The sequence below is a fragment of the Dipodomys spectabilis genome, unplaced genomic scaffold (assembly GCF_019054845.1).
Source record: "Dipodomys spectabilis isolate Male_0828 unplaced genomic scaffold, ASM1905484v1 ptg000215l, whole genome shotgun sequence".
NCBI lineage: Eukaryota > Metazoa > Chordata > Mammalia > Rodentia > Heteromyidae > Dipodomys > Dipodomys spectabilis.
Genome location: NW_024870892.1, coordinates 6,425,708 through 6,447,842, shown reverse-complemented (window position 1 = coordinate 6,447,842; position 22,135 = coordinate 6,425,708). Strand labels below are relative to the sequence as shown.

Sequence of the window (22,135 nt, the reverse complement as noted above, 5' to 3'; positions counted from 1 at the left end):
TAGCCCAGCAGCTAAGGTGTTAAGTGCTACGTATTGTCTAAAATCTCCTTTTGTGTTCATGTGAGAAAATGCAGTAGTTTCAGTTCTAGTTTAAAGCCTACAGTTAACATCTTTTTTTGTTGTTGTTGTTGGTGGTGGGTCTTGAACTCTAGGCCTGGCGCTGTCCCTGTGCTCTTCAGCTCAAGGCGAACGCTCTACCACTTGAGCCACAGAGCCACTTCCTAACATCTTATATTCATGACATAATATGTATGTTTTAGGACTTTCTAGACTATTACTGTGATGCTTGTCTAAGAACTTAAAAAAAGGATTTTTTGGGGGGTGGTTCATCTAATGTGAATTAAATTAAACCTCAGAAATAAACAGAAATTATTTGCCAATGTTTTCAGTTGATACTGGACTCTGTATTAAGACTTTCTACAAATTTTACATGGTAAAACCTCTCTTATAAAATGGCTGAGGGAAATATATTTAGGAATCACGCCTCCTCACTGTGTTATTGAGACCCACGGTGCAGAAATTTAGCTCCTAATGATTCTTATAAGGGTCTTGGAGCGAGCAATCCATAGACCAATGTTGTGAGGGCTTCAGTTGTGTGGGTTCTGCACCCCAGTCATGTTTTGTACAAATCTTTATTTGCATATGCCACATTTATATCAAGCAAAGTGGGATGTGCCTATTTGTTTGTATGTAAATATAAATATAAATAACATATATATATATATGTGTATGTATTTTTTATAGGGTGAGAAAGGTGATGTTGGGCTTCCAGGCCCTCCAGGAATTGTGAGTAAAACACTGTGTGTTGGTTTGTGTGTGTGACTGAGGTGGGGCTGGGCACATTTTACCATGAAGCCATTTGAAGGCGTCATTTGAAATCACATTATCATTTGTGTTGCACTATTTCCGTTATATTGGGGGTAATTGCTGCACATCTTTAAACCTCTGGAAATGAAAAGATTTGCATCTAGATAAGAATGTTAGCCATCCCTTTTGAAACCTAGTCTTTGTTTAAATTGTCCAGTAAAGACCTTTTTAATAAGAGAAATCTATCATCTACAAGCTGGCTTTCCAAGCAAACACACGTTTTTATTTTGCGAATAACTTTTCCTCTTGGTCTGTGCGGTCATGTAGACTTGGGATTGACATGCACCACGTGTTCTGGAAGTAGGCCAGCCCTTTTTCATGGTCAGCCTGCACACCTCTCCCCCCCTCCCCCCCCCCACCTCCCCCACCCCACCCCCCCATATTAGGCTTGGCTTCAGGTCTGATTGCAATGGCAGCCGTGTTGTGCTGTGTGCCCAGGCCATGTGAGGGAGGGGTGCTTGGCGCTCAGTCCTTATGTCACATTCCTAGCAAGGGGGTTATTGGACCCTACTTTCTAGAGCCTTCTCCATGCCTGAAAGCTGCTACACCTTGGCTCCACTTTGAGACCGGCTGGAGGCCTTTTTACCTTGGCCTCCAGCACAACTGTGTATTCACTTTTCCTTAATGCTTCCCACCTTATGCATTCTTTTTTTGTTGTTGTTGGTCGTGAGGGCTTGAACTCTGGGCCTGGGCCCTGTCCCTCAGCTCTTCAGCTCAAGGCTAGCACTCTACCACTTGAGCCACAGTGCCACTTGCAGTTTTCTGGTGGTTAATTAGATATAAGAGTTTCACGGACTTTCCCGCCCAGGCTAGCTTTGAACCGTGATACTCAGCTCTCAGCCTCCTGAGTAGTTAGGATTGCAGGCGGGAGCCACCGGTGCCCGGCATCTTATGCATTCTTAATTGCAAAATCTGTACATACTTAACCATGCACAAGATGCTTTTTTATGTAGAACTCACAGCACTTTTAATAGTGTTCTTAATTTCTTTGCTACAAGGAAATACTATCATTTTATTTTTATCTTTTATTTTGTGTGTGTGTCAAAACTGAGGCTGGAACACATGGCCTAGATGCTGTTCCTTTGCTTTGTTAGTTCAAGGCTGTGGACTCTACCACTTGAGCCATGGACTTAAGTCTCATGGGCTTTTATTATTATTATTATTACTATTATTATTATTATTACTCTAAAGTAGTTGTCCAAAAGGGGCTCCATTCATCATGTCACTTTATGAGTTGAGTAAAATTAACCTTGTCTCTTGGACTTAGGAAAGTCCTGCCAAGGCCTGCCTTGATCCTCAGATCTCCTCCCCCTAAGTAATTAGGATTTCAGGTGTAAGCTACCAGCACATGGCACTTTTGATCCTAAACAAAAGGAAAAGCTTAAAACCTCTTCCAATAAGATGTTGAAAGTATCCCAGTTGCCAAGAGCCTGTGGGAGCAGAGGAGACATCCCCGACCGTGGTCTGGGAAGTGCACCCTACTACACCACCTATGGATGTGTTTGGAAATTCTAAATGCCCATCTGTGGCTGCGTCTGCTTCCCCAGAGTGTGGCTCAGGCTGGGGCAGGAGCAGCTTGCACTCAGTTCCCTGAAAAGATCATTATGGATGCTCATCCCCTGTGATCCAGATGCCCTTCCCCCTTCCCTCTCCTCACATGCACCCCTACAGCACAGTGACGTTGTGTTATGCAGGTCATAGGCACCGGGCCCCTGGGGGAAAAAGGAGAGCGAGGCTACCCAGGAACTCCTGGCTCGAGAGGAGAGCCAGGCCCTAAAGGTAGGGTCTTAACACTTTCTCCCTCCTTCCATTCTCCTCCCTCCCCTTTGCCATCTTTCTCCCTCCCTCTCTACTTCCCCCTCCTCCCCTCCCCATCTCCTTCCCACTCCTTCCTCCTGTCCTCCTCTCTGAAAGTGTCTGCTCGCTCTGTGGCATGCTGGTGACATGTCCTTCTCACCCCCCGAGGTCCATCTCACGGTTATACCAGGTGCCCAGGAGCATCTTCTCCTGCAGCTTCCTGAGCATGATGTCTCTGCAGGGGGAATACTTAGGGGGCACTTTGTCCTCCACTTTGTCCCCCCAGACACCCTAGGCCGGGCTCCAACAGAGGAAAAAGGAGACACATGTAAACACAAGTGAATGAAATCTTACTTTGTATAATTCTTTCTCTTTCAAGGTTACCCCGGATTACCAGGCCAGCCAGGACCTCCAGGTGAGACTCCCGTCTGACTTCTCGGTAGACTATGCATTGATACACTCTGTGATTGATTGATACACTCTGTGATTGATTGATACACTTTGCACATGTATTGTGCAATTTAGATGTGGGTGTAAGATAGATAGCATGCTGCTCATAGACAGGAGAGGTGATGGGGGCTGTTTGTCCCACTGGTGATCGTGGCCGGCCTCCCAGCTCAGCTCTGCCCTGCCCTGCCCTTCCGATCCAGATCCCAGGAGCACGCCCTCCCGTGTAGGTCCCCCATCCTGGGAGTATGCCCTCCTTGCAAGTCCCTGCCCTGGCAGGGCACTACCCCTCACTTCGCCTCTCCTCTCTCTGGAATGTTTCTCACCAGACATCAGCCGAGCTCGAGGCTGATACCAGCTGCTCCTGACAACCTGTCTCGGTTTTTGGCTTTCCCATGGAGTCTGGCACTGCTGGGCGCAAGGTTTCTCCACGGCTGGCTCATGCAGGCTGGTGTGTGTGTGTGTGTGTGTGTCCTAAGAGCCGGCCTCTTCTGAGGATGGGCATCATGCATGTGTATATGTGTGTGTGTGCATGCGTGTGTTTCTGCATGCATGTTTGCGTGTGCATCCCGGACAGCAAAGACAGCAGCTGAGGAGACCAAGCCTGGCCTGGGAGCTGACATCAGCTGACGCTCATAGTCCTGATGTTTAATTTAGTTCTTTTGTCCTTTGCATTCATTTCTTCATTTTCCCCTTTCTGGAAAGTCTAAGTTCTCCTTTGTGCAGGAACCCAGTAAAGCCCCCAGCAATCCCTTGGCCCCAGGCAGGGCCCCGTCCTTTCCCTGTCTAATAATGAGCACCTCTCTCTCCCTTTCCAGGGTTTTCTCTTTTGTACTAGGGAAGGAGTTACTTCCTGTCTCCCTCTAGTGAAGATGCATACCTTGGGTTTTGAACTCAGACCTTAGGCCTGCTAGGCAGGCACTCTACTGCTTAAACCATGCCCCAGTCCCTTTGTTTTTAGTTTAGTTTACTTTTTGTTTGTTTGTTTTGTTTTTAGATAAGCAAGCTCTCTCACCCTCACCTGGGCCTGTCTCAGACTGAGATTTTTCTGCCTGTTCCTCTTGAGGTCAAAGCAGAGATTAAAGCCTCTTTATTCTCAAGCCCCTTGGTGTCTGATGGCCAACCCTGGAGCTCTGTCCTTCTCATCTTCCCTGCTCTGAACTCCTGCCGAGTCATTCCATGCAGAACATGCCCTGGGCTCCCAACTGGCTGCTTCCTCCCAGCACAGCAGCACATTCTCTGCGGCTCCTGCACCATGAGCCGGCTCCATCCCAGGGCTGCCCATGAGACCCATGGCTGCTTGTGCTGGCTAAAGCTGGATTTGCACATTCATACCCCATGCATGGGCTGACTCCTAGTCCGTTCCCAGAACCAAAGAAAATGGCTTGTCCTTAGCTCTGTGGCTTCCTTGCCAATCTGGTCATTTCCCCCTTCTGCCCCTTCATGCTTCATGTCCACTTCTTTATTTTCTGACCTCTCTGCACTGCTTCTCCAGGCAGGAATGGGATTGATTTTCTTCCCCAGCCCTTTCATTCACACCCAGGGAGCCCCATCCTCTAGGTTTTGATGTCTGTCCCGTGGGTCCTCTTCCCTGTGGAAGTCTGTAGGACGTGTGGGCAGGCCTGGTGTGGCAGAAGCTTGGTTCTGCTGTCTTGGTGCTGGCCTGGCAGGCGCTGGGCCTTGGGCGGCATGGATGTGCTCCGGGCTAGGACGTCAAGTGTGTGGTGATGTTGACAGGGCCCCCTGTGTTCTCTGCAGGTCTCCCCAGCCCAGGGCAGGTGGGCCCTCCTGGCTTCCCTGGAGAGAGAGGAGAAAAAGGCAGCCAAGGCCTTCCAGGAGTGTCTTTGCCAGGACCAAGTGGAAGAGACGGAGCCCCTGGCCCTCCTGGCCTTCCCGGGCCCCCTGGGCAGCCAGGCCACACCAGTAAGTGTCCTCAGAGATGGTTCGAGTGTGTCCAGCCAGATGCCAGGAGGCTGGGGGCAGAGGTGGGTGAGCGCCCCGGCTCTGCCCTGCTCAGGGTGGCTTGTCAAGGCCTGGACCTCCAACAATGATGAATCACTCATTGCTTCGCTTGGGTAGCTGCGCAGAATTAACTGGGCTATAAAAAGGAATCATTAAAAATAAAGTTGGCTTAAGGGGAATAAGTAACATATTTACCAACTCTGAGTCTCCTGGCATCTGTGGTGAAAGGTAAACTCATTGGATTGTACCTTTAAAAAAAAAAACCAACTGAAGGCATTCTGCTCTACCTACACACAGAGACACACACCCCTCCCCCAAGAAAGAGGAGACTGCATGGGGCAGGTGGCACTCCTGTGCATTGTAACAGAATGAATGACTTTGAGTTTGGATGACATGTCACGTGTCAGGACTCCATAAGAGCCGAGCAGCTAGATGGTCCCTTGGTGCAGTTAAGGTAGCCCTGATGATGGTGCCACCCCAGTTTTCTACTTTGCCCTTTGTAGTCTATGTAAACAAGTAATTGCCCATCACAGAGTACTGAGTGCGATTTCCTGGTGAGATTTTTAATGTAGATTTCCCCTGTATGCAGAAGAAGCGGTATGTGAAAGCTATGCTGGCTCGGAGCTCACCAGGGGCTCCTGAGCTTATGATGTGGAGACCCCACACCCTGGTTCTGCTTCTGTGTTCTCCCAAAAGCTTGTGGCCAGCTTGAGGCCACACGTGACTGCCCTCCATGGCACTGTTGTAACACATGCAGCTCAGACCGCCCAAAGTGATCCCAAAATAAGTCGATGTTCATGGTGTAGACTTCAGATTCTTTAAAAGAGTCCCTTTGGTGAGGATGCGTCATCATTGCTTTTCACTAGGAAGAGATTTCCGAGAATTGAGGATGGCAGGAGGAAGTTTCTGGGAAAGGGATTTCTGGATGAGCCTCTGCCACTGCTTGCAGGACTGGTGGCTGTGGGGTCTGCCTGGGGCACTCAGGGTTACCTTGGAAGCCCGGACTGGATCTCCCCTCCTCTAACATATAGTCTCCATTGTGCGAGGGGTCGGAATGTCTAGAGGAGTCATCAGGTCTCAGAGTGATCACAGCTCAGGTTCTCAGGCCACGAAGACATAAATCAACCCCCGGCCAAGCAAGACTTCGTGTTCCTCTCACATTGGCATTGACATCGGCTGAGCTAGGCTGGACCGAGCCAGCGTGGAGATCTGGGCTCTGTTTCCCATGCTCCTATTGTAGTGGGGGTAAGCAGGGTGGGCTGGACAGGTTGGCACAGGTTAACACTCACAGTTAGCAGACAGCCCAGACCCTGGGTCCTTCCACTGCGGGCGTCTGTCCATCAGAAGCAGAGGACAGTGTGGAGGAGAAGGGTCACCTCAGCACAGCACAGGACTGGGAAGTAGTGCCCATGCAGAGGTGCTAGCTGTCAAGTGTTTCACGCCATCCTTTTTCTAAAAGGTGGTGGTGGAGAAGGAAGCAAACTCCATCTCAGTGTGCATCAGGACTGTAAAACAGTACTTCTTTTACCTCAGCTCCTGACAGGTGGTGTTTGCATGACTGTAATTTGTTCTCATGCCTTTTTGTATAAGCTACATTCAGAATTGACCATCATTCTCACGCATTTCCCCTGGGAAGTGCTGTAAAAGGCGTCTGTCGAGGTTCATGGGCGAATCGCTTCCCTAGCTTGAGCCCTGGTGTTTTGGTCTTGAGGATGGTAGATATTTACAAGAATATGTGCTTTAGAATCTGACATAGCAGCCATTAGGAGATGAGGAGATGATGCGCTGTGCGTCGGTTCTGTTTTGACAGTTAACAATCTCGGCCTGAGCACTGGGGGCCCCTTCTACACAAAAGAGGGAATGCTCTCTGGCTGCACTTCCATGAAAATTGGAAAACACATAGATTTATACAGCCTGTTGTAAGGATGACATATAAAGTCAGGAAGCAGTCCGTGTTTTTCCCAAGAAGGAAAATAAAAATGCCACTTGAAAAAAAAAGAGAGAGAGAGAGGGGGCTGGGCTGGGAAGGTGGCTCAGTGGTAGAGTGCTTGCCTTGCATGCATGAGGCCCTGGGTTCAGTTCCTCAGCACCACATAATCAGAAAAAGCCAGAAGTGGCGCTATGGTTCAAGTGGTAGAGCGCTAGCCTTGAGCTGAAATGCTGGGACAGTGCCCAGGCCCAGAGGTCAAGCCCTACAACAGAGAGGGGGGAGGGACTTAAGAGAGAATGGAAGTGTCCAGCCATTATTCTGTAATGTGTGCATCTCATTTCAGATGGCATTGTGGAGTGCCAGCCTGGACCGCCTGGGGACCAGGGCCCTCCAGGAATTCCCGGGCAGCAGGGACTGACGGGCGAGATGGGAGAGAAGGGTAAGGGGTTTTCATTATTTATGCTTTTAAAAAAATGATTGAGTTTGTACATTTGAATTTCCTCCCACAGACTTCTGCTTTGGAGTAGGATGGGGATGGGCCTGACTCATTTATTTGGGTCTCCCTTCAGAAATCCACTCGAAGTAAAAGCCCAGAATAATCAAGTGGCAGTGCTAGGTTTTTGCAAGAGGCCATGAGCTAGGATGTCCGTGAACTCTGCAGGTCCTTCTCTACCCTGTCCACCAACCGTGGACTCAGCATGTTGGTAGGGTAGGCTCATTTCTCATGCTGATCCCATGTTCTCCGCTTTCAAAGCTTTTGAGTTTTATTATCAAAGAATCCACAGCCTTCCTATGAGCCAGGTCACAGACCTGTACGTGGAAGGCTCACAGCGTTGGTGGACCTGTGCGTGTAAGGTTCCCAGGCCTTGGTGGATGTGTGAGTTCATAGAAGGCTCACAGCCCTTGGGGGCTGTGATAAACCAGTGTGGAGGCTCAACTTTATCTTTAGTCTTTCAGGGCTGCATTGTCAACACCGGACATACTTATCTCTTCCGCTATCTTGAGGACAGAGAGGACTGTCACCCCGTCATTATCTCTGGCTTAAGAGGAATAAACAATTAGCATTCCACAATTTATATGCCTGTTAACCCAGAAGCAGAACAAACAGGAGGCCCTTGCAAAACCCACCCTATTGTGTTCCATTTTTGGATTTGGATCATAAAGAATTTTTAGTCTTCAAAAGTCTATAAAACATGAAACTGCTGTGGGAAGCAGCTGCAGCTGGCATCTGGGTTTGTGCGTGAGCAACAAGCACCCTTCCCCTGAGCCAGGTCCCCAGCCTGTTACACAATCAGATGTCCGGACCGAGCCTCCTCCTTCCGCCTCTAGTCATGGGAGCAGAGACCCTCCCAGAGCACCCCAGGGTCCATCCCCAGGTGCCCCTTGTACTTCAGGGATATGGACCAGTACCTGTCCTGTGTCCACTTCTGGCTGCCGGTCAGGCAAGGTGGATGGGGAAGGCAGGCCAGTCTCTTTGTGTTTCCCAGACTGGGTTCCGTACCATCTGCTCTATATTATGCCCAGTTTGTGCCAGAGCCCAGACATCTTAAAGAAGAAAGACACAGGTGTATCTGAAACACCAGAACATCCCAGTGTCATTTGCAAATCAAGACTGGAGGTGTTAGGTGTCTACAGAAGGGTGGGTCTTCCCAGTGCCCTCTAGCAGAGGGCTGGGAGGATGGGGATGGAGGGGACGGAAGTTTCATGCTCATGTGAATGACAGACTGGCTGTCTCCCCCTCTTTTAACCGTGTGTCCTTCTGTCACCCTGTGCTTCCTCTCTCAGGTCAGAAAGGTGACAGCTGCCTCGCCTGTGACACAGAAGGACTTCAAGGGCCTCCTGGGCCACAGGGGCCTCCGGGAGAGATAGGTAAGCTGTGGGTGTGGACAGGAGGTCCAGGCCCAGGCGGGGCTCAGTGCGGGAGCCTCCTCTTTCAGAGCACTTGCCTGTCCTCCAGGCTGCAGCACCACAATGAGAATATCAAAGGCTTTGTCCACTCTGGCAGCAGTGGCCAGGTGGCTGTCACTGTGGCCTTATAAAGCTTTCCCAATGAAAAAGAGCAGCACAGAGAATCCTTAGCTCCGCAGTTGGAGTCTGTGCATAAGAACGCTGCAGCAATTCCTCTTTACAAGGTCCCTGGTGGCGGGCAAGTGGGTGGGTAGAGGGGAGGGAGGACAGCCACACTGCTCTGGTGCCAGTATGCCTGGACTCATGGTTTCCCCTTGCAGGCCAGTGTGGGCATTTCTGATATTACTCTCTGAACACATTTCAGTGATCATTAGTCAGATAAAATGGTACTCACTTGTAGTAATCCCAACTACTCAGAAGGTAGAGATTGGGAGGATTGTGATTTGAGGCCAACCAGGACAAAAAATTAGTGAGAGCCTATCTGAAAAATTAAGTATAAAGTCAGGCATCCGTGGCTCATGCCTGTAATCCTAGCTACTCAGGAGGCTGAGATCTGAGGATCTCGATTCAAAGCCAGCCTGGTGAGGAAAAGTCTGTGAGACTCTTATCTCCAGTTAACCACCAGAAAACTGGAAGTGGTGCTGTGGCTCAAGTGGTAGAGTGCTCACCTTGAGCTGAAGAGCTAAGGGACAGTGCCCAGGCTAAGTTCAAGCCATACATCTGACAAAAAACCAAAAACCAAAAATAAGTATAAATAAATAAATGGAAAAAGGCTGGGGATGTGGATGAAATGTTGGAGCATCTGCTTAGCAAGTTCAAGGCCTTAAGTTTAAATTCCAGTACCGCCAACAAACAGACTCCATAGAAACATTTGACAGGTGAGCATCAGGGAAAAGGGGTTTGGAAGGGTTGGTTCATGGATACTGTTCTCACATCTCCTTTAAGGTTTCCCAGGCCAACCGGGTGCCAAAGGTGACAGAGGCTTGCCTGGAAGGGACGGTCTTGAAGGACTGCCGGTAAGCAGACCTGAGTTTGTTCACGTATTGGAAGGCCTGTGTTTGCATTTGCAGTCACCTGCTAGCTGTAACCGACAACCGCAAGTCCTCTAGAATGACCCCTTTTGCCCCATGGGAAGCTCTCAAACCCAGGCCCCGTGGCCTCGGCCTTCTCAGAGCTGTGGCAATTCCCAGTGTCTTGTGCAGTGAGTGGCACCATGTCCATACCATGGGGTCTCAGGGACTTCAGTCCAGGGGCTCAGCACATCACTTCTACAGCCTTGAGGCTACATGCCACTCCCGCAGCCTGAGCACAGGGATCCGCTGCTCCTGTCTGGCCATTGCTTAGGGTGTGACCACATACCTAAAATCTCAACCACTGTTAACTCAGCCCTAATCAAGGCTCTTGAGAGAGAGGGGAAAAACCAGCCCTTTCTCTCAAAGATCTGGGATATCTTTTCATTCTTTTGTTCATCTGTATGTTGAGAATTCCTGCTTCCAACTTCTCTTAGATCAGTGCTTCTCTTTGCATCTACAAATGAGATGCCACATATTCATGCAAATGAACAGAAACTGTTCAGCTCAGTGGAATTCGGCAGCCCCTTAGCATTCCTGGTGCGCCTCCTTTAGCCAGCTCCTCTTTCTTTGACTCTGCCAAGCTTTGTAAGATTAACTCATTTCTCTGAGGCTTCTCGTTCCTTGTTTCTTTTTGTACAGAAATTGAAAGTCATATCTTTAGCCTGACCGTTCTTTCTGATGTGGCTCTTTAAACTTTGTGGCTTTTAAAGATGTTGCTGGACAGACATGCCTCTGGGAGGAGACCAGGGCAGCATGAGTGGCCACGGGAGGGTGCAGCTGGCTTCTGCTTTGAAGTCATACCCTGGCCTCGGCTTTCCAGAATCGTCTGGTGCCTGGAGAGTGGAGTTAGAAGCAGTAGTTGTTTAAAATATCTCTAAATAGACGAGAAGTTCAAATAGCTCACTGTTGCAGGATCAAAGTGGGAAGATGCTTGAAGGAAGCAGAAAAGCTCTTTTTAACCTTTGCCCATGGCCCGTGTCTGCCTGGTTTCCCTGGGGTATTTTCTGTCTCTGTTCTGGCTGGGAACCAGACCAGATGCCCCCACTGACCTCCCAAATCTGAGAGAGGTGCAAGTAGAAGGAGAGATGAGAGAGGATGGTGGAGGAGATATAAAAGAAGAAAATAAAGAACCGACTCTCATCCATTTACACCCAGGACCCCCTTTCTTACTGTGGATGGAATACAAACCTCAAAAAGTGAATCAAGGAGTCAATAACTTACTTGAGAAGACAGTAATTTTCCTTTATTTGAAATTAGATCACAACTTATGGCTTAAGTGGGTGCTGGCTGGACAGATCCATGCCAGCAGCAGGGACCCTGGAACATGCCGGAACAAGGATCGCAGTGGCACTGGGACTGGGCTGTCCCCTGGGTCTTCCAGGAGTTTAGACCACATTTGGTGACATTTCCTTTTGGAGGTCCAGCCTTTGAATCTGGGAGTTAATGACAACTGCTTGAGTGAAAGACACCTAGTGGTCCAAGCAGGGTTCTGGGGCCCTGGGTATTCACCTAGAACGAGCCCAGAGGCTCTGCTTCTGGAAGTTTCCATGCATGTGTCCAGCCTCCCCAGCTAGGATTGAGCCAGTGCTCAATCTTCAGGGCCTCATTTGAGTCCTTTGCCATCTTTACGAGTGCAGATCAAACTGCCTTCGAACCGCTCAGGGTCAAGATGTTCAGCCAAGAACACACATGAGAGAATCTAGGGCCACCAGTGCCACTTAAAAGTCTGGATTTCTCACTTGTATAGAATGGTAGCTGACAAGGTCCTCATTAAAAACCTTTATCCTGCTTTCTGAGTCTACGCAGTGAGTGTCCCCGTGAAGTAACCTAACTGATGCTCCCAGACTGAGGAAAAGGTATTTCGGTTGTGATTCCTTCCATTGGTATGCATTTATTTTAGTGAGTGAATATGGCCAATTGGACGGATTTGTCACAGACCTCAAAAAATAGAAATACCAGAGGAGGCACACATTGTCAACCCGTTGTCTTAGCAAGGTAGTCATTTCTAGCATAGCTACTTGTATTTTTTGCCAGTCCTGGGGCTTGAACTCTGACCACTGAGCCACTGGCACCCGGCACTAGTATAACTACTTTCAAAGCCTAAAGATCACATGAACTACGGAACTGTTTGTGTCCTCGGTGTCCCAGTGCCGTCCCTGGAGACATATGTACACAGAGGTGCCAGCCTGTGCGTGATCATCTGAAGGAATTATGAGAACATTTATGAAGAAGAAATGAATCATACCGAGGTAGAGACTTTTTTTCAGACCAGCAGGAAGCCATTTAAAATGCCCTTCTCGACCCTGAGAGAACAGGCAATTAGAATAATGTTTTTGAAACTTCTGTCATTTTCCTCATGAACCTCGTCTCTCAGGGAGACCGGAGGAGAAAAGGGTGATGGCCTGAAAGTTCTCCGCCGATCCAACTTTTCCATGAACTGAAAATGTTCTAGACGGTGACTCTCCTGAGGATCATTATAGAGGCAGCCCGGGCTTACTTCCCCCAGGTTTTCCTTTTCACTGGTGTCCAGGAGGTCCTGTCACTTAGGGAATAGCACGCGTGAGCGCCGAAGGAAGTCCGTGCATCCCAGCAGTGTTCCGACCAGAGCCTCGCTGTCCCCAGCCCTCGGCGAGCCTTTCCCCAGCGTCTCGCGAGCCCCCAGGCCCTCGCCCAACAGTTACTGACGTGTTTTGCTGAGTGCTCACAGTCCCCTTCTGTTTAGAATGCCTAGCTCTGTCAGGGAGCCATTGGCTGCTTCTGGAAAGTGAGGTGGAGAGATGTAGATGCATGGCGGTGTCCTCTGTGTGGGCAGCATGCTGTGGTCGGGGAGCAGACTCTTCGGAGGCCTCACGCAGCTTTGTTCTTGTAGGGGCCACAAGGTGCGCCTGGACTGATGGGCCAGCCAGGAGCCAAGGGAGAGCCTGGCGAGATTTATTTCGACATGCGACTCAAAGGCGATAAAGGAGACCCTGGTTTTCCGGGACAGCCCGGCATGCCAGGAAGAGCGGGGTCCCCGGGACGGGACGGCCACCCCGGGCTTCCAGGGCCCAAAGGCTCCCCGGTATGTTCATGTCTAGACTGTAAGTGTGCATTCCACAAACATGGATGACAGTAAGGAAATGATTGGATGAAATGAAATGATTCGAATGCGAGCTAAACATTTCCTTTGATGGTGACTGCACACCTGAACACATCCCGTGAACTGGCCTCCATGCCTGTGTTATCCTCTCTCTCTGCTTGCCCTGGGGGACTGGTTTTAAAGCTAAGGTGCTCATGGGATTTCAGGAGAGGATTGGAGTGTGGCCCTCACTCTCAGATATGACTCTATTTTAGGCTTTTTTTGGGAGTGTGTGGGGTGGCGACTGCTTTGCTTAGGGCAAACAAGACTGGAGTCACTTGCTGGGGGGGGGGGAAGGGGGGAAGGGCGGTAGGGCCACTGGCGCTGAAGTGAGCGGTGTAAACCAGATAGACCCTGGTGCTTAGATGACCGAAGGATGGGCATGGATGGGAATGACAGTGTTGTCTGTCTTGGTAAGGTTTACCTTTTCCTTTTGTTGCTCCAGGGTTCAGTAGGATTGAAGGGAGAACGTGGTCCCCCTGGAGGAGTTGGCTTCCCGGGCAGCCGGGGTGACATCGGCCCGCCTGGACCCCCAGGATTTGGCCCTATTGGCCCCATTGGTGACAAAGGACAGGCAGGATTTCCTGGAAGCCCTGGATCCCCAGGTTTGCCAGGTGAGGTTTAAGGACCTGTGGGGCAGCTTCCAGTTCACAGAGATGTGCTGGGTCAGAGATGCAGGGCCTGGCTCTTCCAGGAAGAGAGACGTGGCCTGGGCATGGCCTTCCTGAACATTTCTGTACCTCACTTCTTCATGTGTGAAATCGGCCGGGTGACGTGTAGAGCCTAAAACCCAACCTGGATTTATAGATGGTCTTCCTTGTAACTACATATAGCTCAGGTCAGCTGGTAGTCTTCCTTATAGATGCATACAGTGCAGGTCAGCTGAAGTCAGCTTTTTATGTAGATGTAATTGAAGCCTCAGGACATTTTTTTCCCTTTGCCTGTTTCCTGCTCGTCTTAGTCACTGTTTCCAGGTAGTGTTGTTTCCACTTCCCACACATGTGTAGGTGCCTTTGGGTTGATTCTGATGCCCAGTGGCTGCTTAATTCCATGGTGATTTTAGTCCTTTGCTGACTGCTTTTTTGAATGGTTCATCTGCCAAGTACTACTAGGCTGAGTGTTGACATGGACATGGTCTCTGGCCTCCTGCTTTCCCCTCTAGGGATTTGCCAGAAAATATACTTAGCAAGCCAGACACTGGTGGCTCATGCCTGTAATCCTAGTTATTCGGGAGACTGAGATCTGAGGATCACTGTTCAAAGCCAGCCAGGACAGGAAAGTTCAGGAGACTCTTATTTCCAATAAACTACCAAAAAAGCCAGAAATAGCACTGTGGCGTAAGCCCTAAGCCCTGAGTTCAAGCCCCAGGACTGCCATTAAAAAACACAAAGACACATGTGACCTTCCACCTCCTCCTCTCCTTGAGCCCTAGGATGCTCCTGGGGTGGATCTGCTTGCACACCAGCCTGTGGGGTGCAGTAGTTGACACTTGACGGTTTTGCTCTTTGTCCTCAGGTCCCAAGGGTGAAGCAGGAAAGGTTGTTCCTTTGCCGGGTCCTCCGGGAGCAGAAGGACTTCCGGGAGCCCCGGGATTCCCAGGCCCTCAAGGTACTATGGGAATTCCAGCTCATTACAGCTCACGGGTCCTCCTCAATTTCCTCCCACTGACTCCCTGCCTTTGTCACCATAGGTGACCGAGGCTTTCCAGGAACTCCAGGCCGGCCTGGCCTCCCAGGAGAGAAGGGTGCGGTGGGCCAGCCAGGGATTGGATTTCCTGGGCCTCCAGGTCCCAAAGGTGAGCCTGCCAGGAGCTTGCATGTGAGAGGGATTGTTGGGCAGAGGCCCTGGGGGCAAGGGTCCGTTTTGCACTGCTTAGAAGCAATGGCTGTGGTCTCACTGTCACATAACAGATCTGCGAGAAGGGAAACAGTGGCCTGAAGGACCCCTGGGTCAGTGGCTTGATGCCAGGCCGGGCTGCTGCTCATGATGGTGGTGTGTCACCTCATGGAGTCTGCTGGGGCCAAGGGTGGCCCTGTCCACACCATGAGTGTTCACTGAAGAGGGTGGGGTGGCCTGGTAGCTACAGACTTTCTCTCTGTTCCCACAGGTGTTGATGGCTTACCTGGAGACGCAGGACCCCCTGGGAGCCCGGGTCGCCCTGGGTTTAATGGCTTGCCTGGCAGTCCCGGCGTACCAGGCCAGAAGGTGGGTCTGAGCACTTGTTAGCTGGACGCATACGGCGTGGCTTGCGAACCCTCATGAACCAGTCCTGGGACTTGAACTCAGGGCTTGGGTTCTCCCAATTCATTTTTGTTTGTTTGTTTTTTGGGTGTTTTTTTTTTTTTTTTTTTTTTTTTGGGTCTGGTCGTGGGGCCTGAATTCTGGGCCTGGGCGCTGTTCCTTAGCTTTTCAGCTCAAGGCTAGCGCCCTACCACTTGAGCCACAGCGCCACTTCCGGCTTTTTTCTTTTTGCTTATGTGATGTTGAGGAATTGAACCCAGGCCATCATGCATGCAAAGCAAGTGCTCTACCACTGAGCCACCTTCCCAGCCCCTTGCTTTTGTTTTTGTTTTTAGTTTTTGCTTAAAGCGGATACTCTGTCTCTTGAGCTGTATGTCCACTTGTATCTTTTTGCTGGTAACTTGGAGATAAGAGTTTCATGGACTTTCCTGCTTGGGGTGGCTTTGAATAGATCTCACTCCGCCTCTTGGGTGGCTAGAATTACAGGTCTGAGTCACAGGTACCTGGCTGGCAGGAAACGATTTCAGTCTTCAGTTTCATAAAACCTTTTTTCATTTTTTTCTTTTGCTCAGTTTTTTAAGGCTTGCTTGCCCATGTGTGTGCCGGATCCCAGTATGAGATGTTTTTCTAATGGTGAACCGTCAGTGAACGCTGGTTGGAGAGCCATTGGCAATGTAGAAATACCGCTCGGCTGGGAGGGCTGAGCGCAGGGCTTCTCAGCTGAGGACTGACCTCTGGGGTGGCTGCAGGCCCGCTGTGTATATGTGTGTAGTGGACCTTGAGCAGCGGCAACCCCAGCCTCTACCTTGTGGCACCAGCGGGGCACCCCCCTGCAGTGTGGGGCAACTGCAGGACTTACCTTGTCCCCCACTGACCTTCTCCCAGTCCCCCCCCGCCCCGACGTGAAGTCTTTCCTTGCCCTACAAGATACTTCCTTTGTTTTCAGCCAATGTATTGGTTGAAGTCTCTTGGTTCATGGAGTTGCTTTAAATGCTTAGTTCGTTTTGAAAGTTTTTTTCTCACACGTGAAACTGGGTAAACGTTGCCCAGGTGCTGTCCTGGACATTGACTGCCTGCCTCAGAAAGACACCTGCTAACCCATCACAAGTCTTGTGGGCAGTATTCTCCAGCATTTTAGGTTGATCTTTATGACAGGGCCATGCTGGGGCAGAACACTAGAGTGAAATAAGAACCACAGTTACTTACATTGGTGCTCATGGGTGGGGGACAGGAAACAATGCGTGAGGAGGCTTTGTAAAATTTGAAAGGGTCAGACAAGAGTATTTGTGCATGCTGGTATTCAGGTACGATGTTGACTTGGCACAACATGCGAATATTGCTGGTTAATTTAACTTCTCGTACATTGGGGATTTTCAGGGCGAGCCTGGAATTGGTCTGCCTGGAATCAAAGGACAGCCGGGTCTTCCAGGCATTCCTGGCACCCCCGGAGAGAAGGGCAGCATTGGGGGACCAGGCGTTCCCGGAGAGCATGGGCTGATAGGCCCCCCTGGCCTTCAGGGGGTCAGAGGTAACGTCTGAGTCTGGGTTAGGGGTGGAGTCTGTTGATTTTTCATCAGAGCACCTGCTAGGTGTTCAGGCCATTTGTTGAATGGATGGTGAAGATGGTAGTTGGATTTGCGGTTATAGTATCTGGAGTATGGATGGAATGGGACACACTCTAGCCCTCCATTTACTCACCCTCTTTCCCTGGCAGGTGACCCAGGGCCACCTGGAGTACAAGGACCTGCAGGACCCCCAGGCGCGCCAGGAGTCGGCCCCCCTGGGGCTATGGGCCCACCTGGAGGGCAGGGACCCCCCGGCTCATCAGGTGAACTTCTCTGAGACTTGTCCTGTTCCTGAGCATGTGGGTGGGAGATGACCCTGTCGTGTCTGAGGAGGGGCAGACATTACTACAATTTCTGAATGAAAGAGGAGAAAGCAAATTCTAGATTCTGAAGCTTAAATCCCAAATCATAGATTTCTATGATTAGATGGTATGTAACATGCCAAAGAATCTCTAATGGTGTATCTTGAGTAACTTAAAATGTTTATTTATAAAAGTTGCTGGGATTGTAACTAGTCGAGTCTGTGGCTTGGCAGCTTTTGTGTTAATCACAATAATTCTAGGATGGCAGCAGAGTCTCAGAGAAGAGGGTGGAACATGCAGGGAAAATGGGCCTGTGGCTGGAGAGCCTAGAGTGCTGGCTGTACTGATGGCACAAAGGGGTGGGGGTCTCGCCACTATTTATCCACTGATTGTCCCCGTGGCTTCCAACACTGCTGCCCTGCCACGCTGCCAGTGCTGGGGTGCTCATGTGCTTCCTTCTGAACGCAATCACTGAACACAGCCAAGCCTGCTGTCCACCATACATTCTTCTGAAAGGCCTTCATCCTTCGCCCCCACCTCAGGTCCTCCTGGAGTCAAAGGAGAGAAGGGTTTTCCCGGATTCCCGGGACTGGACATGCCTGGTCCTAAAGGAGATAAAGGGGCTCAGGGTCTTCCCGGCCTGACTGGACAGACAGGGCTCCCTGGCCCCCCCGGACAGCAAGGGACACCCGGCGTTCCAGGCTTCCCAGGTAAGAGTTGTGTGATCTGACCCCCCCGGCTGGTGGTGAGGAGCTGGGCCTTACCATGCTCTCATGGCTCATAGCGTTTGCCCTCTCTTTGGCCCACTGTGAGGAATGCTCACAGCCCTTCCTTTTGGTCACAGGTTCCAAGGGAGAAATGGGCGTCATGGGGACTCCCGGGCAGCCAGGCTCACCGGGACCTGCAGGTGTCCCCGGATTACCTGGTGAAAAAGGTAGGTGAGCTGACAAGCACCAAGCCATCTTGTGTCACTTTCTCTGGTGTCTGGGACATTTCTCTCATTACTATAGATTGTTTCATTTCCAGAGCAGAGGAGAGAGGCTTAGCAAGGGGCCAATGGGGAGGCTTTGCTCTGGGGGGACAAAGAGCATGGGGATGAAAGCTGTGTGCTGATTGCTTAGCAGCCAGTGGGTGGGCCGTGAGAGATAGTGGACAGTCTGTCACGGGTGGACACAAGATCTGAGTCCACAAATTCACAGTATCGCTGATTGGACCACAGGTCCAATCCTGACTTTTGTTTTCTCTGATTTAAATGAGTCCAAAGTAGTTTCTGTAAACTGGCTTTAAGAGTAAGACCTAAGAAAGGAAATTTGTTTAGTGTGTCAGGAAAATTGCTGCTTTGTGATTTTTGTGTGGCACTCAAAGCAGAGTGAGAAGAAAGAAGTATAAATGATCTAAACTAGTAATAAAATTCAGCTGCCGGTGCCTTGCGCCTGTAGTCCTAGCTACTCAGGATCTGAGGATAGCTGTTCCAACCAGCTTGGGCAGCAAAGTCCATGAAGACTTATCTCCAATTAACCAGCAAAAAGCTGGAAGTGGAGGTGTGGCTCAAATGGTAGACTGCTAGCCTTGAGTGAAAAAGCGAAGAAAGAGCACTCAGGCTCTGAGTTCAAACCCCAGTACTGACCCCACACACAAACAAACATAAAATCACTAGTGAATATTGACTTACTAACTGAACTGCTAATTAAGTGTTGAATATTTTATTTATGAATTGAATCATAGAGGACTATGTTTTAAAAATGGTGTGGCTGCCCAGTACCTGGGATGAGGTACTCACTTCCTCATGTCAGCCTTGGATACTTTCTCATTTTCCCCCTTTTCGATCCAGGAAGAGTGTGAGCACATGCAGGAGGTGGGCTGGGTCTCATCAGGCAATTCTTTTTCCTTCTCAGGAGACCACGGCTTCCCCGGCTCCTCGGGACCCAGGGGAGACCCTGGCTTCAAAGGCGATAAGGGGGATATCGGGCTTCCTGGAAAACCGGGGTCCATGGATAAAGTGGACATGGGCAGCATGAAGGGAGAGAAGGGAGACCAAGGAGAGAAAGGTATGTGGGGGAAACGCCTTCACTGATGTGCCAGCCTGGGTCATTTGCTTCTCTGTAATTCCTGCCCTGTGTGTCTGAAGTACGGAGCCTGCCAAGCCCACATGGATCTGCATTGACATTTATTTTCTGTGATACCTAGGACAAATTGGACCCACTGGCGATAAAGGCTCCCGAGGAGATCCGGGGACCCCAGGGGTACCTGGGAAAGATGGGCAGGCCGGGCATCCTGGGCAGCCAGGTAGGTGGACATCAAGTGCCTCCTGTGGCCAGTCCCCAGGCTCCGAAGCATACCACCCTGTCCTTGTCATAGACACTTAACCCACCAGATGTCTGCCTTATCATTCCAGGACCTAAAGGTGACCCAGGAATAAGCGGCACCCCAGGGGCCCCAGGACTTCCTGGTCCCAAAGGATCAGTCGGTGGAATGGGCTTGCCTGGTAAGCTGGAGTCAGAGCTGGAGCCGTCATGCACACGTGCCCGTGGGTATGGAGGTGGTGACAGGCCTGCAGAGCCTCCTCTTCCCCTCAGAGGACGCATCTCTAACGTGGATGCACATCCTCCATGCTGGATGACTCCTGTCTGGGGATGGATGGCGTTTGGGTGACCATGACCATGGCTTTAGAAAACAAGGCTCTCATGGAGTCACAGAGTAAAACATGATCAACAATGGAGTATCTCCCAGCAACCCGCCCCTGAGTGGTGTCTCTCTCGGGGGTGTCTGGCTCCCTACTCAGGTCTGGCTGTGCAAGCAGCTCACCCCATGGAGTCCTTCGTTTAGTTCAGAGGAATCCTCCTCCGTGCTCCAGCCTTCCCTCCTGGCTGCCTGTGCTGGGGGGAGAGCCAGAAAGAGGAGGGATGAGGGAGAAGGGAGAGCTCTGACACCAGCCTGGGCAGGTCTGGGTGACAGTATTTCTCAGATGGCACTAAGAGGGGACAGCCAAGCCAGGAGGCCTGCCTTCCTGTCTCCTCCAGTGTATCTGCAAGATACTCTGACCGCTGCATTTAAGGTAGAAAGGTCTCGGCTGCTGGTTATGGTTGCCCGTCCATAGGTCTGGCATTGGCACGATAAAGCCTTGCTTGGGCATGGTCTTTCTACTCCTTCATGCCCCCCTCCCCTGAATTCTTCTTTAATGAGATTTGGTGATGTCATAAAAACATACAACTCTTTAAAGCCAGGGGAATGTCGGCTAGGGTGTCTGGCAGGATTTGCAGGGCAGCCAGTGAGGTCATTTGCTGATGTTTGTAAGGGAAGAGGTTCACGTTTTGTTGCAAAGCCAGGGGAATGTCGGCTAAGGTGTCTGGCAGGATTTGCAGGGCAGCCAGTGAGGTCATTTGCTGATGTTTGTAAGGGAAGAGGTTCACGTTTTGTTGCTCCGTGTTTGGCAGGCTGTGGGAGCCCCCGTTCACCTTCTGATGGTTTGTGTTGATAGGAACACCTGGAGAGAAGGGTGTGCCTGGCATCCCAGGCCCACAGGGCATTCCTGGCATACCTGGAGAGAAAGGAGCCAAAGGCGAGAAAGGGCAGGCCGGTCTGCCTGGCATCGGCCTTCCGGGGCGGCCTGGCGATAAGGTAACAAGCCACCCTCATGATCTCATGAAGTTCTCCTTTGAAATGCCTCTGGGGCCATTTATGAAGCAGTATGTTCAATGAACAACAGCACGGAATCATAGTTCCCCCTCATTTGTTATAAGAGGCCTCCCCCTACCCTTGAGGAAGTATTTCCAGGCTCCCTGTGAGGTGAGGGCGGGCAGCCACCACTGAAGGAGAGAGAGGGAGGGGGTGGGCAAGAACTTGGCAAGAAGGGAGACCATGGCTCTTTTGTCTCTCAGTTCTGCCTCTGCTCAGAAACAGGCTTTTGACACAGTGGGAAATCTGGCAATAGCATTCTGGCATGCAGTATTTACTGCACCAAAATGTATCCCGGTGACCAGAGAGTGCCTGCAGACGCGCATCCAGGAGCAGATGCAGTTAAACACAGCCAATTCTTCCCACAGGGAGACCCAGGGCTGGCGGGCTTCCCGGGGAGCCCTGGAGAGAAGGGCCAGAAGGGCAGCACAGGAATCCCAGGAATGCCGGGGTCTCCCGGCCCCAAGGGGTTGCCAGGGAGCATCGGCTATCCAGGTAGGTAAACTGAGGCTTCCTCCTGAGCAGTGACTCAGGACAAGGAAAACTCAGACTTACAGGTCTTCTGGCTTTGTGTTTTTCTTTAGGAAGTCCTGGATTGCCTGGTGAGAAAGGAGACAAAGGCCTACCAGGATTAGATGGCATCCCTGGTGTCAAAGGAGAAGCAGGTAGACTGCCCTGGAGTGCAGAGAGGGAAGGGGGGATGGGGCCTCAGCCTCCAGGGAGCCCAAGGGTGCTGCTGCCGGCCTGGGCAGCCGTGGCCTTGTCCTCCGCTTTTCAGACCAGCGATCTGAGCTTTGGGGGGTGAGAGGGGGTTTGCGGGATCTTTCAGGATTCTCGTCACTAGTTAGGGACTGGCACCAGAGTCTCCAGGCTGTTTCCTATAGTGAGCTTGGAGTTTGAGTCATCCTCTCTGTTCTCACCAGCCTGTGAGGTTTGGGGCTCATGGTGCTTCTAGCAGCAGGGAGGGAGGAGGGTTCCTTCTGGAAGGGGTCTGAATGACTCAGGGACACCAGACCTATGCAAGAGTTGGGGGGGGTGAGGGGGGGTGGGGGCGGGAGATCACAACTTAAAAGGAGCCATTTCACCTGGAGGTTCATGAATAACGGTGTGGGATTTCTCTCTCAGGTCTCCCTGGGACTCCTGGTCCCACAGGTCCAGCTGGCCAGAAAGGAGAGCCTGGCAGTGATGGAATCCCAGGCTCTGCAGGGGAGAAGGGTGAGCCAGGTACGTCCTGCCGACAGGGCATGGTC

General features: G+C 50.9%; 1 protein-coding gene across 1 annotated transcript in view; it reads left to right on the top strand.

The window, feature by feature from the left end:
* Col4a1 (collagen type IV alpha 1 chain) overlaps positions 1-22,135 on the top strand; it is a 127,032-nt gene that overhangs the window by 86,146 nt on the left and 18,751 nt on the right. Inside the window, exons 18-40 of the mRNA XM_042697057.1 lie at positions 745-786; positions 2,562-2,646; positions 3,044-3,079; positions 4,870-5,034; positions 7,347-7,442; positions 8,789-8,872; positions 9,857-9,927; positions 12,854-13,045; positions 13,548-13,716; positions 14,618-14,710; positions 14,793-14,897; positions 15,210-15,307; positions 16,721-16,871; positions 17,058-17,171; positions 17,753-17,920; positions 18,055-18,144; positions 19,106-19,258; positions 19,398-19,496; positions 19,606-19,695; positions 20,689-20,828; positions 21,254-21,380; positions 21,470-21,550; positions 22,011-22,109. Coding sequence (XP_042552991.1) covers positions 745-786; positions 2,562-2,646; positions 3,044-3,079; positions 4,870-5,034; positions 7,347-7,442; positions 8,789-8,872; positions 9,857-9,927; positions 12,854-13,045; positions 13,548-13,716; positions 14,618-14,710; positions 14,793-14,897; positions 15,210-15,307; positions 16,721-16,871; positions 17,058-17,171; positions 17,753-17,920; positions 18,055-18,144; positions 19,106-19,258; positions 19,398-19,496; positions 19,606-19,695; positions 20,689-20,828; positions 21,254-21,380; positions 21,470-21,550; positions 22,011-22,109 — 2,548 coding nt within the window. The remainder of the gene's footprint in view (positions 1-744; positions 787-2,561; positions 2,647-3,043; positions 3,080-4,869; positions 5,035-7,346; positions 7,443-8,788; positions 8,873-9,856; positions 9,928-12,853; positions 13,046-13,547; positions 13,717-14,617; positions 14,711-14,792; positions 14,898-15,209; positions 15,308-16,720; positions 16,872-17,057; positions 17,172-17,752; positions 17,921-18,054; positions 18,145-19,105; positions 19,259-19,397; positions 19,497-19,605; positions 19,696-20,688; positions 20,829-21,253; positions 21,381-21,469; positions 21,551-22,010; positions 22,110-22,135) is intronic.